Source organism: Phascolarctos cinereus, unplaced genomic scaffold (genome assembly GCF_003287225.1).
Source record: "Phascolarctos cinereus isolate Bilbo 61053 unplaced genomic scaffold, phaCin_HiC Scaffold_7;HRSCAF=346, whole genome shotgun sequence".
Lineage (NCBI taxonomy): Eukaryota > Metazoa > Chordata > Mammalia > Diprotodontia > Phascolarctidae > Phascolarctos > Phascolarctos cinereus.
The window spans coordinates 7,484,470-7,497,178 of NW_027556180.1; the positions used below are offsets into that span (position 1 = coordinate 7,484,470).

The 12,709-nt window shown below is 46.6% G+C and overlaps 1 protein-coding gene across 1 annotated transcript in view; it reads left to right on the plus strand.

Moving 5' to 3' along the window:
- The first annotated feature begins 1,385 nt into the window (after positions 1 to 1,385).
- Positions 1,386 to 12,709, plus strand: part of P3H2 (prolyl 3-hydroxylase 2) — a 153,733-nt gene continuing 142,409 nt past the window's right edge. The window contains exon 1 of the mRNA XM_078147543.1: positions 1,386 to 1,851. Coding sequence (XP_078003669.1) covers positions 1,480 to 1,851 — 372 coding nt within the window. The 5' untranslated portion in view covers positions 1,386 to 1,479. The remainder of the gene's footprint in view (positions 1,852 to 12,709) is intronic.

A 12,709-nucleotide genomic window follows, 5' to 3' on the forward strand; every position in this document is an offset into this window, starting at 1 on the left:
TACCTTCCCCAGAAAACCCCAAACGGGGTCAAGGAGAGTCGGACATGACTGAAAATGAACAACAGCAAAATCCACTCCTCTTGTTTTAGAGAACAGGAAAGAAGCCCAGAAAAGTTCAAGGACTCCCTCATCTGACAGAACACAGGTGCTAATGTGGGATTGGAACTCAGGTCAATTTTGAGTCAGGACAAGCAAGGTTTAAATCTTGCCCTAGATACTAGTTAGGTGGGTGACCCTGGACAAGTCACAAGTCCCTTCACTCTCTGTGCCTTGTTTCCTCCTTTGTGAAATAGAGACAGCAGGGCTTGGGCTCTATGGATTCCAGCACCCCTTCTCGCTCTTGCTCCACAGTCTATAATTCTCCCATTTCCAATTCAGGGCATTCTCACTTTAGAGCAACTGAGTTTCCACCGCAAGGATCCCGGGCTTGCGGAGTAAGACTTTGAATTGGGAGGTGGGGAGGAGGTGTCAAGCGTGCTAATGGACAGCAAAGGGGGCCAGGACAATTACTGAACGGGGAGAAGAGACCGACGTCGGAGAGGCCAGTCCTTACATTGCTGGCACAAATTCAGGGCTCAGGGCAAAACCCTACCCAGAAATCCCGGCGGAATCGGGCTCGAAGCTGGGAACTGGAGAGGAGGCGAGAGGGTCCTGTCCTGTCTGCCTGGCAGCGCAGCGGAGAACCCCGCTCCCGAGAGCAGAGCTCGCGCGAGGGGGTGGGCGGAATCAGCGCGGGGCTGAGCTGAGAGCCTGAGGCGATTCCTGCCTGTATTGTCGGTTCCAGCCCCAACTTCGGGCCCAGCCCCGGCCGCAGCAGCTGAGAAGGAGGAGGAACAGGGTGCAGCAGCCTCGGGGGCCAGAGGGGTGTATAAACGTCCTCGGGGTCTCCGACAGAAACCACCTCTTCCCCTAAACCCCGCCCCTCTCGTCTCTATTTCTTTGTCTCTCTGTCACTGTCAGTCTCCCTCCTTCTCTCTCTTCTTCTGTTCCTTTCTTCGTCTTCCTCTCCGTCTCAATCTCCCTCCCTCCCGCTCTGTCTGTCTCTCTCTCTCTCCCTGCTCCGGCATCGGGAGGCGGCCTCTCGCCGGCCGCCCACGTGGGGCTCTCTCCATCAGTCGGTCCGTCAGTCCAGAAGAAGCCAGGGAGTCCCAGACAGCTGCAGGCTCAGCCCGGAGGGGAGCGGGAGCCGTCGCTGAGTGCGTGCCATGGTAGCTCCAAGCCCGGAGCGGACCGCTCCCAGGGCTGGTGTAAAGGAGCCCCCGGGTCTCCCGAGCTGGAGAATGCGGCGTCAAGGAGGCTGCGGCTTGGGGAGCTGCGGGAGCCCTTGGGCTCGGCTGCTGGGCGCCGGGCTGCTGCTGCGGCCAATGCTGCTGACGCAGGACGCAGCTCAGCCTGCTGCTGCTGCTGTTACTGCTGGGGGGCTCAGCGCGGGCGGCGCGGGGCCACGAACGCGGTCAGGGCCCCCAGCAGCCCTTCGAGATGCTCTACAACCGCGGCGTCGAGGCATTCTCGGCCGGGGACTTTCAGGCCGCAGTGCGCTACCTGGAACAGGCGCTGAGCAGCCGCCGCAGGCTGCGGGAGGAGAGGCTGCGCTGCCGCCTCGAGTGCGGGGCCAGGGCGCCCCTGAGGACAGCGCGCGGCGGCGGCCCGGCCTGGGAGCTGCGCTTCTTGCGCGCCCTACTGGAGCGGGCTCGTTGCGTGCGCCGCTGCGAGCGGGCGGACGAGGACAGTGGGTGCGGGGAGCACTGCGCTGCCGCCAGCGCACGAGTCCTGAGCCGCAGCCCAGAGGACGTGAGCCTAGACTTCCAGAAGAGGATGCCCTACAGCTACCTGCAGCAGGCCTACAGCCAGGTACCTACCCGGACGGCGCGCTCCCTGCCCTTCTCTTTTCTATCTCCCCTTCACTTTCCTTCCTCTTTTGCTGGGGGGCACCTAGGCTGCCTCCCTCCTTCCATCCTGATGTTCCTACTTTTCCCCATTCCCCTCATTTCTTTTTGGGGACCCCCCCAGCTTCCTTCTTACACCTTCCCCAAGACCTTCAACACAAGGTCCTCACAACGGTGCCCTTTTAGAGAACGGCTCAGAAACAAACTGTCACCAATTCTTTCCTCCACTAGGAAAGATTCGAACCTTGAAGAGGTGTGTTGAATTAGGTGGTGACTCAAGGGACATCAAAATTAAGGAATTTTCCTTCTTTGTGTTTGACCAGTTTTAAGAGAGTCCTTTGAACATTCTCATCTATTTGCTTACCAAATGAGAGAGAAAGGAAAGGGCGGCGCTGACTTGTATCTTTTAGGTGCAGAGCTGAGCTCTCTGTTTTGTTTGTTTCTTTTTAATGGGACCTGACAAGAGCTGCCTACAGCCTACAGCCACATCACCATAGTGTTTGTTCCCTAATCCTTGAACGTCTGCCAGCTTGCAGACCTGGGGAGCCGCGCTAAATTGAATTTGATCAGAGTTCTTGGTGGCTGTTAGAAATCGAAGTTCCGCTAGATTAGAGGCTGAGGTACAGAGTTCCCTTGCTCTTCTCTTCCCTCTCCTTTCCCATGTTGCTAAGAGAAACTTTTCTCATACAGCAGCTGCTCTGTGGAGAAGGGGCAATGCTGAGGCTGTCAGCTGCGCAGTTATTCCCCAGCTGCTGGAGTCGTGGGCTGAAAAATCTACTTCAGATGCTTCCATACTTCACTGCTTCACCGCTCAAATGTGAACTCTGGAAACTGAGAGCCCCTTTGGAGCTGCCGGCCCTACTAAGGATTTAGAGCTTTCTTGGTGGAGGTTAGAAAAAGGATGAGTTCGTTTTTGAAATGATTAAATGAAAGCTCAGGCGCGGCTCAGGTAGAAAGTTTCATTCATTCTTAATGTGTCCAAGATAGCGACTGCACAGGGTTAGGCAGGAATAAGCCAGTGCCAGACAAGTGGGGTGGGGTGGGGGGAACACCTGGAACATGGCTAGGACTTCTCTGAGTCAGGCTTTCTTCTAAGTTGAATCTATGACGTGATTGTCTGAGGGAAACCTTAAGTGGAAATGATCTGCTTTCTTTTAAATGGAAGCTTGATTTTGTGGGAATCCTGGGAAAAACAGTTAACACCAAAGAGAAGAGATTGTGAGTACCTGACAACAGAAAGGCTTGCTGTGTTCTCTCAAAATAGCTGCTCAGCGGAGGGTGGGGCTCGGTTCCCAAAGAAATCCCGAGGTAGGGGAGCTGCCCTCCTGCTGACTGGTCAATAATACTTTCCAGATACATTTTTAGTTCTTGAGTCCAGAAAAAGTAAAGCGTATTAGTGCTGCATCTCAAATAAATAAATAAATAACTGGGAGGACTTGTCCTAAATGTGTTTTCCTTTGGTTCTATAAACAAGCTGCTTAAGGCTCTGGAGGTCAGCTTGCCCCCTGGGGGGTGAGCAGGCTTTCACCTCTGCTTTCATGCAATTCAGAGTAGGAAGGTAAAGTAGACGTAAGTCGCTGACTCTTATTCCTGGGGGCGGGGAAGAGGAAGGGAGGGAAACCACAAGGGTGAGAGAGGTTTTTTTTTCTGGAAGATCTATCCTATTTTAGTATTCTAGTGAGAGACGGTATGGCATGAGGAACATACGGGCCAATCTTGGCTTCAGCAAGCCCAGCTTCTAACACACACTGACTCCGACCCAAGTCCCCTATTCTCTCTATGCTCCCAAGTAATTCTTTAAGATTGTAAATGTCCGAAAAGTTCCTGAATCTGCGCTGATGGAGGGAATTTTCAAACAGGGCTTCTTATATACCAATGAAATCATAAATTTGGAACAAACAGACAAAAAAAAAAGGAGGCAATGAGTTAAATATGGTTATGAGCCCCATCAGTCACCTATGTGGGAGGACTCCTTTAGGTGTGGTCTGGTGAGTCAACTCAGTTTTAAGAAGCTCTTTCATGAAAATTGTGGATTTATGTACTTGTTGAAACAGCCAGTGTCTGTATGGAAAGCTCACCACTTCAATTCCTGTTTTTTGAAGCTACTAATTTGAACAGGAGTTTCTGGATGAAATAGGGTGGAGATGCCAGTAATATCTTAGGATCCATTTTAGATGAACTGACTTCTCTGGCCTGTAAGTCTTCACTCTTGGTATCTTTGTCTTCTTGTGGCTTTCACCAGCTAATTACTCTTTGAGGAAAAATAAATACCTGGTCCAGTAGCCTCCCTGTCAGTGGCTTCCCTTGGCTGAAAGTGACTTTTTCCTTGTTGCTGGAACATAAGGTAGGCCTTGTTTCAGTATCTACAGTGATGGGAGAGTCCTTCAATGCCTGAAATCATTCGATCTTCAGGAGACCAGAACAGGCTTATCTCAGGTCAGTTTAATGTCAGTCTGAGCTTTGGCACTAGGATGGGAAAACCTGGCTACTTTATTAATCATTTTTTTACTATCCAGGAAAAAGCCTGGAGTATAACTGGAAAAAAAACAAACAAACAACTTTTCCCCCCTCCAAGTATCTGTATTTTGATATTCTGGGTTGAAATATGAGAGACAGAAGCACAGTTTCAAGAGTCTTCCCAACTTTTACTCTTGGTGTTGGTTTCAGTCTGAACTCAGAACCTTTCATTTTGGTCTTGATAATTTGGATGTCAAATGAAACATTTTGAAAAAAGATGAAGTGTTTGAAAAAGTTAATTAAATTTATACTGTGAGTGCAGGATACCTGGCCCTAGGTAAGTTCTCTAGATCCATGAGCCTGTTTTAGAGGCAACTGGGCCTGCAATAAGGAAAACCTAAATTCAAACACCACCTCAAACATTACTAACTGTATGATTTTGGTTAAGTCACTTCAGCTCTGTTTGCCTTGGTTTCCTCAACTGTACGAGGATAATAATTACATTGTGAGGATCAAAAGAGATGATATTTGTAAAAGCACAAACATAGTGCCTGCCACATAATAGTCTAGTTATAGATGTTGTATAAATACAAATACTTATTCCTACCTCCCCTTCCTCCCCATCCACTCTCCACGTTGAATAGAAGTATATTGGCACCAGTGAGTCTGGGGAAGGATTTTGAAAATAGTCAAAAATTGGGGGGGGGGAGAGAGAGAGAGAGAGAGAGAGAGAGAAGAGAGAGAGAGAGAGAGAGAGCGAGAGAGAGGAGAGAGAGAGAGAGAGAGACAGAAGAGAGGAGAGAGAGAGAGAGGAGAGAGAGAGAGAGACAGAGAGAGAGAGAGAGAGGAGGGAGAGAGAGAGAGAGAGAGAGAGACAGAGAAGAGAGAGAGAGAGAGAGAGAGAGAGAGAGAGAGAGAGAGAGAGAGAGAGAGAGAGAGAGAGAGAGAGAGAGAGAGAGAGAGAATCAGGATGGGATTTGAGAAGAACCTTTCCTCCTCCTCTTCTTCTTCCTCCTACTTTTCTTCCCCCTCCTTTTTTTCCCTTCTCCTCCCACTTTCTCTCCCCTCCCCTACCCATGTTTCTGCCAAGGACAATGCAAACAGAATATTTAGGAAAGCATTCTATAAAGACAAGTTCTGCTGCCCTTCACCAGTCAGCCATCAAAATAGTATTTTGAGATTCCCCTAAAATAGTCTCACAAATGCCCTGGCTAGGGACTGAGCCTGAGAATGTCCACGTAGCCAACTGGTTAATAAGCCTTTTGATATGTGCTAGGGATCCGAGAAAGGCCAAAGCCAGTCCCTGCTCTCAAGGAGCTCACAGTCCAGTAGAGGCCGCGACATACAAACAGCACTGTACAAACAAGCTGGAGACAGGATAACTGGCAGCTAATTTTGCAGGTAAGGTCCTGGCAGAAGAGAGATCAGAATGTGATGCTTTCTGCCAGCATTGTGGCTTCCTGTTGACTTGTGGCTATATTTCTGAAGAGCTAACAGCTTTACTGTGACATGTAAATTAAAAATGATTTTGCCTTATGTACTGGGTGTCCAAGATGATAGTTGAGTGATGGTCACTGACCTGAAGACAAGGTGGTACAAATGTGATGGCCCCTAGGAAAGGGGATGAGTTAGCAGGAGTGATTCATGAATTGGTGAGAATGCAAAGGGCCAGATATCTGTCACCACACAGCCAGGGAAGGCATCCAGAGAAGAAAGAGGGAGCTGGCTCTTAGTGATAGCCATGAGGTATCAATCCAAAGATTAGATGAACACATAGGAAGACAGGCCAGAGCAGATGGGAAGGGCTAGGAAGTGGGAGTAGAAGGAGTGACTCACATTTTCATATTAATAAATGTATTAATATAGTGATTTAAAGTCTGCAAAGAACTTGACATAGATTGGTTCATTTGAGCCTTGACCATATGAGGCAGGTACTAAAGAGGCACCATTTTACAGGTGAGGAAACATATGTCTCACAGAAGTAAGTTAGCTTGCCTAGAATCACACAGGTAGTGAATGTCAGAGACACCATCAGAATCCAGGTCCTCGTAACTCCTGATCCCAAGATCAATTTTATCTAGTAAGCAACTCTGCTTTTCATGTTGTAAGGTAAGAGAATATGCGAGCTCCCTCCCTCCCTGTTACCTTCTTTCCCCCTCTCCCCACTCCAACTCAATTGACAGAGTCACAAATGATGAGGCGTTAAGGTGGTAAAATGATGTTAACTACAACATTGTGGCAATGCCTTTGAAAGTTATGAACAAGGTGCCGGAGTGAATCAAAAGAGGCCCCAGATTTAAGTCTTGCCCCCACAAGCCACACATATAGAGAGGCAGTTACTCAAGAGAGGAAGAAACTTCAAAGGGCAAGATCCCTGGCAGTAGAGAAAAGAGCTGATTAAGGAAAACAGCAGACCTTGCCGAAACCCCTGAGCAGGCTGCCCAGTAGAAAGAATCCACACAATGGTACTGACATGAGTATTCCACAAAGAGAAAGATCTCCAGACTCTGGAGTGATTGGAGTTGCTCTTGTCACACGTGTAGCCTACCTGTGTGCCCCCCATCGCTGAACTCTATGCTTGAGTCCACTTTTCCCATGAACATTGTATGTATTTGTGGGAGAGTAGATCTCATGTTTGTGGAAGAAACGTTTTGTAGTGTTTTTGTTTTTTTCTGTTTGTATGTAAATGTCATTGTTAGGAGCTCATTGACCCTTGGCTGACTTTTAATCTGAAACACATCGGTAGGGGCTCCTGGACCACAATATTGGTAATGCAGAATCACAGGGTAACTGCTAGTTGTTGTCATTGTTGTGACTATCATTATTATCATTATTCTAAAACCCCAAGTTGGGGCAATACCCCAGAGTGGGTGTAATAAAGGTATACATGTTTCAGGCATCCAGCCTACAGCAACTAATTTATCTGGACACCAAACTTCCAGGCAAAGACGCAGTTCAATATCACTCTTACTATGTTTTATACTTTCATGTAAACACATGTGCATGTACGTATAAATAATACATATATATGTATATACACGTGTGTGTTTCAACTATGAATGCACAGAACAGAATTTTTTTTCCTATATGGTCCCTTCTACATCTATATTGAACCCTACTTTATGTTTGCCCAGTAGCTCCAAGTTCATAAAATGAATCCAGAGATCCTGCAATACACCAAGGAGGGATTTTCGCAGTAGTAAGTTTTTGGTTTGGAACCCTAAGAGCGAGATGAACTCTGAAGTCACAATGGAGACTCAGCATGGAATGATCCCAGCCTGACACAGGCAACACGTCTCATTCCTCAACCATTTCTCATCCTCTTGTGACAATCTTTCTTCTCCCACTCAACACCAACAGAAAGCGGGCAGTCGCTCCCCAAAATGAACTGGCACCCAAAGGCAGCAGATGGCAGTGAAAGAGTCAAGAAGGAGCGCATTCAGAATCCTGCTTCTGATGCTTGGCAACCATGTGGCCAAGGGCAAATGTTGAACATAATCTTTATGCCTGTTCCCCACTCTGTGAAATAGAAATAACAATGCCTTTTATTGTAAGGATCACATAAGAGAATGCCTGTGGAAGGCTTTGTGAACCTAGGCACCTATAGAAGTGCCAGGCACCATTATCTCCTCTATTAGAACATAAAAGGGCATTTTTCTGATCCAACCAAGTCACCTCCATGGTCAGGAATATCATTGGCTCCCTATTACCTCTGGAGTAAAATACAAACTAGGATAAAATACAAACTCCTCGGTCCATGATATAACTCCCTCCCTACTACTTTAGGTGAAACAATAAACATTCATTAAACAACACCCTGATCACTTGCTCACTTCCATGGGGAACTGGGGCCAATGGCACAAGAGCCAGCCTTGACTGGGAGCACTTGCTCATGGAAAGCTCTAAAAGGAATCTGGGAGAATTCCCTCAGAGGGAAGGAATTCCTCTTTAACCAAGAGACTCAGATGTCCTGAAAGATTCTTTTTTTTTCTTTTCTTTCCTCCAAATATTTAAATGAAACCATTTCTATATTTTTAATGAAACGTCTTTCCTGAAGTTTCTTCATCTGACTCCCTTTCAGGCCCTTTATATTTTGGCCAAACTGGCCTGAGTGACTGTTCTCTGTGCTTGACGTGCCCTCTCTCTCCTTGCAGCCACCCACCATCTTAGCACCATGCCCTATCTTGGTGCCCACCCCCATCTTGCTGCCAGCCCCCCATCTTGGTTCCATCCCCCATCTTGCTGCCACCCCTCATCTTGGTGCCATCCCCCATCTTGCTGCCAACTCCCATCTTGCAGCCATCTCCCTCCTTGCTGCCATCTACCATCTTGGTGCCATCCCCTGGCTTGCTGCTATCTCCCTCCTTGCTGCCATTCCCCATCTTGCTGCCACTCTCTGTCTTGGTGTCATCTCCCTCCTTACTGCCACCCCCCATCTTGCTGCCACCCCTGTCTTGGTGTCACCCCTCATCTTGCTGCCACCCCCCTTCTTGCTGCCATCCCCCATCTTGGTGCCACTCCCTGCCTTGGTGTCATCTTACATCTTGGTGCCATCCTACATCTTGCTGCCATCCCCCATTTTGCTGCCATCTCCCTCCTTGGTGCCACCCCAGATCTTGGCACCATCTCCCATGCCTGGGATGGATTTCCTCTGTACCTTTGCCCCTTAGAATTCCCAGTGTCCTTCAAAGGTCTTCTCAGGCCACCACCCACATGGAAACTTTCCTTATTCTGCCAGGATTTGTTCTCTTCCCCTCCTAAATTCTCCTGGAGTTTACTCACCTGTATACATGTTATGTCCCCACCTCCTACCTTAAATATAAGCTCCTTGAGGGCAGAGGCAGCCTCAGCTGCTTACTGATTTGAAGTGAATTGGATTCCTGACTGTCCTGTCCCTCGCCTGCTCTGTTCATCTCTAGCCATCCACAAGGTAGGGGCTGGTTCCGTCCATTTGACAGAAGGAATGTTTATGTTCAGGTTAGTTTGGAGTATTCTTGGAGTTAGTGGGTCTTGGTGCAATCTTCAACAGCTCTTGGATTTTGTCCTATTGAACTTCCTTTTTCTCACTGTTGTACACTTTGGGAATCTCGGATGCTGTGTATTCCCATGCTCTGGGGTGCTCCCTGTCTACCTTGGATGCCCCATGGATCTTGAAATGGGTGAGACACCTGTGAGAAGCTTTCTCTCTTTTAAGTTGATACCATCTTTCCAGGGCAGCTTTCACAGAACCTTCCCTTTCTCTTCTTCCCATCTCCTGAACAGCAAAGTAAGGCTGCTGGCTTGTGTCCCTTCCAGCACTTTATCCTTCAGGCTTCCTCCTTCCAGGTGATCCTTCTTTTCCCTCTAAGGAAACTGATCGAGGTTAAGCCACTGAATGGGCTCTCTGCCCTTGACCCTCCTCGACTTTCACAATGACAGACCGTAGTTCTCCAGTTGTCTTGTCCACAGTCCATGTTGTCGTTGGACCCCTCAGTGAGGTGCTGCAGTTCTGCATTTGAGGAGACCTGATCTCAGGACATTGTCTTCCTCTTTCTCTGAAATGTGGCCAATTTCACTTTCTAGAAGTAATGGATCTGGGAAGAAATTGGTATATGGGTGTGAAACTCTGTCAGGTTCATGTGGTCAGTACCGAAAGAAATTTTGAAGTAAATCACCCCTCAACTTCTACAGGAAATCAAGAAATATAATATGAGGTTTTTAAAGCATCCTATGCCCCCCCTCCCCGTAAGGTATTAGGTTAATTGAGTTGTGAAGTCAGTGTCCACTCCACCCCCATTCCATTAACTTCATGTCCTGGAACAGCTCTATTTTTAGTGAGTTCTGTTTGTTGCTCTTTCTGGAGGAGGTCAGGCTTCGTTTCTCCTGTTGAGTCTTTCTGATGAAAGTCACTCCTTTTCCCCTCTACATTTCCCCACTTAGGCTGGGTTGTTGTGTGAATCTTTGGTCTGGAGTGGGTCAAATTCTCAGCTATTACTAAATGTACTTATACTATCATGTGTTGTGGGTCACAGGTTATAGAGGTAGGGGGACTTTGGAAATTATTTTATCCAGTCCTGTCACTTTTATTGATGAGGAAACAGGAAGGGAGAGAGATCAAGAGGCTTGTCCAAGTGCTCAGAGATCATGGAAATGCCTCAGTTTTACCTTGATATGAGCACTGTAAGAAGAGAATAATTAATTCTCTATGCATGGTTTTTACGTTTCACCTTGAAAAAAATAATTACTCTGTATTAGCAGGGTACCTTATGCCTTCTTTACAATCTGCAGCTCTAAGAAATAAAACCAACCTGTAATATTCATTCATTTCTTCAGAGATATGCCCCACAGAGTTGTATGAACATGTCAGCAAAATAGAATTGAAATAAGAGGGAAGTTGTATCAGGATTACAGGGTCTTCTTGTTGGATTCTCACTTCTCTGTACCCTCTGCCTAGCACATGTTTCCTCCTAACCTCTGTATTTTAGGATTCTTAATTTACTCTAAGACTCAGCTCTTGCTTCTTTGGATTTCTTATTCACAAAATCGATACATCTATCTGTAAATCTGCCCCCTTCAGGCATTTATAAGATGCTATTACATCCATCTTACAGAGGAAATATCTGGCAACCAGAGAGTCTTAGTGGTTTAACTTAAGTCACACAGCTAGTTCCTGTCATATAGAGAACCAGAATGTAGGACTCATGCCTCCTAGTTCATGTCTTGGCTTGCAGTTCATGGATTGCTCTTCTAGTGAGATGTAGGTAGAACTTTGGAGAAGCTTATTTACACAAAATATCAGGGAAAAACATTCTTAACCATAAGAGCCATTCATAAGCATCTTTGGCTGTTTGAGGGGCAGGTAGTGAATTCCTGTTTTAGGAGGTATTCAACAGAATAGCCTCAGGACAAAATAGAGGATGTTTGGGGTAAAGTATTTATGCAATTGGCTTCTGAGATCTCTTCCACCTCTATGATTCTATGAATGTCTTATAAGCCACTGATGGGTGAGCACTGACCAGATTTTTTTCAGGTATTATTGGGACCTTCCAAACTCTCTAGTTTGGGTCATGGTCTCTTTCCCTGAGGTTTGTTCACATATGAAGATAAATGACTAAATGCTCACCTCTTGAAAAACTGCCTCAATATATCTGTGATACGGAGCCCATTATGCATTTCAAGGCAATAGACATTTATTAAGCACTCATTTTGTTCCAAGAACTGTGCTAAATGCTGGGAATACAAAATATTAGCAAAAAGAAAGATTGGTCCTGCCCTCAAGGAGCTAATATTCTTTTTTTTTTCCATTTTTTTAAATTTTTTTTTCATTTTTTTTCCATATGCTTTTGAGTTGAAATTTTTTTCTCCCTTTTTCTCCCCCCCCCAAGACGGCGCACAATCTGACATAGGCTTTACATTTACATACCCATTAAACATATTTTCACATTAGTGAAGTTGTAAGTAAAAATTAAAACCAGTAGGAGGAACCATGAGAAAGATGAAACAAAATTCAACTTAAGGTAAAAATAAGTGAGAGCGATTCAACTTCCATAATTCTTTCTTTGGATGTGGACAGCATTTTCCATCCCGAGGCCTCTGGAGATGTCTTAGATCCTCGTAATGCTGAGAAAGGTTCAGTTTAACATTCTTAGTCATTGCATAACGTGGCTGCTATTGTATACAAAGTCCTCTGGGTTTTGAAGGAGCTAATATTCTAACAAGAGATAAGAGTACATTAAAGGGAGATGAAAATTGGGGGGTATTGAGAGTAGAAGATTGGAAGGGACCAGAGCAGAATCAGGAGAGGCAGGAGCCGTGGCAGCCTGGCCCCAACATGGAGGCATGGGAGGCCCCACCAATGGGAGAAGGGGCCAGTATGGCAGAGGAATGTTCCAAGGTGAGCCAGCCCCAGGGGTGAGGGAAGGTCTAGGGTAAGAAAGTTGCTGAACTAGGGAGGAAACGTCTTCGAGAGGCAGAAATACATCTGGGAGCAAACTGAATTTCATTTCTATTTAGGTGCAGAGATCTTGTGGGAGTGTCTGCTGCCTGTGAGACAGGGCCTTTCTACCATCCAGATGCCCCTAACACAGGAGGAGACAGAGGATGTGACCCAAAGATCAACAGTACAAACTTGAAGGTGCTAAGTGCCTAGGGAGGATGCAAAGTGTGGCAAGAAGAGTTCAGATTATTTCTAGGTAGAATGATTCCAGGAGGCTTTGAGGGGAGGGAGGCTGTGACCTGGCTTTTTACAGATAAAGAAAGATTTTGACTGGCAGAGATGCAGTAGAGAATGTACTTCAGGCATGAGGGAATGGTGTGAGCAAAGTCATGTATTTTGAACAAGGTAGAGAATACGAATTTGGGAAAAGTAATGAGCATTGTAGAGGAAT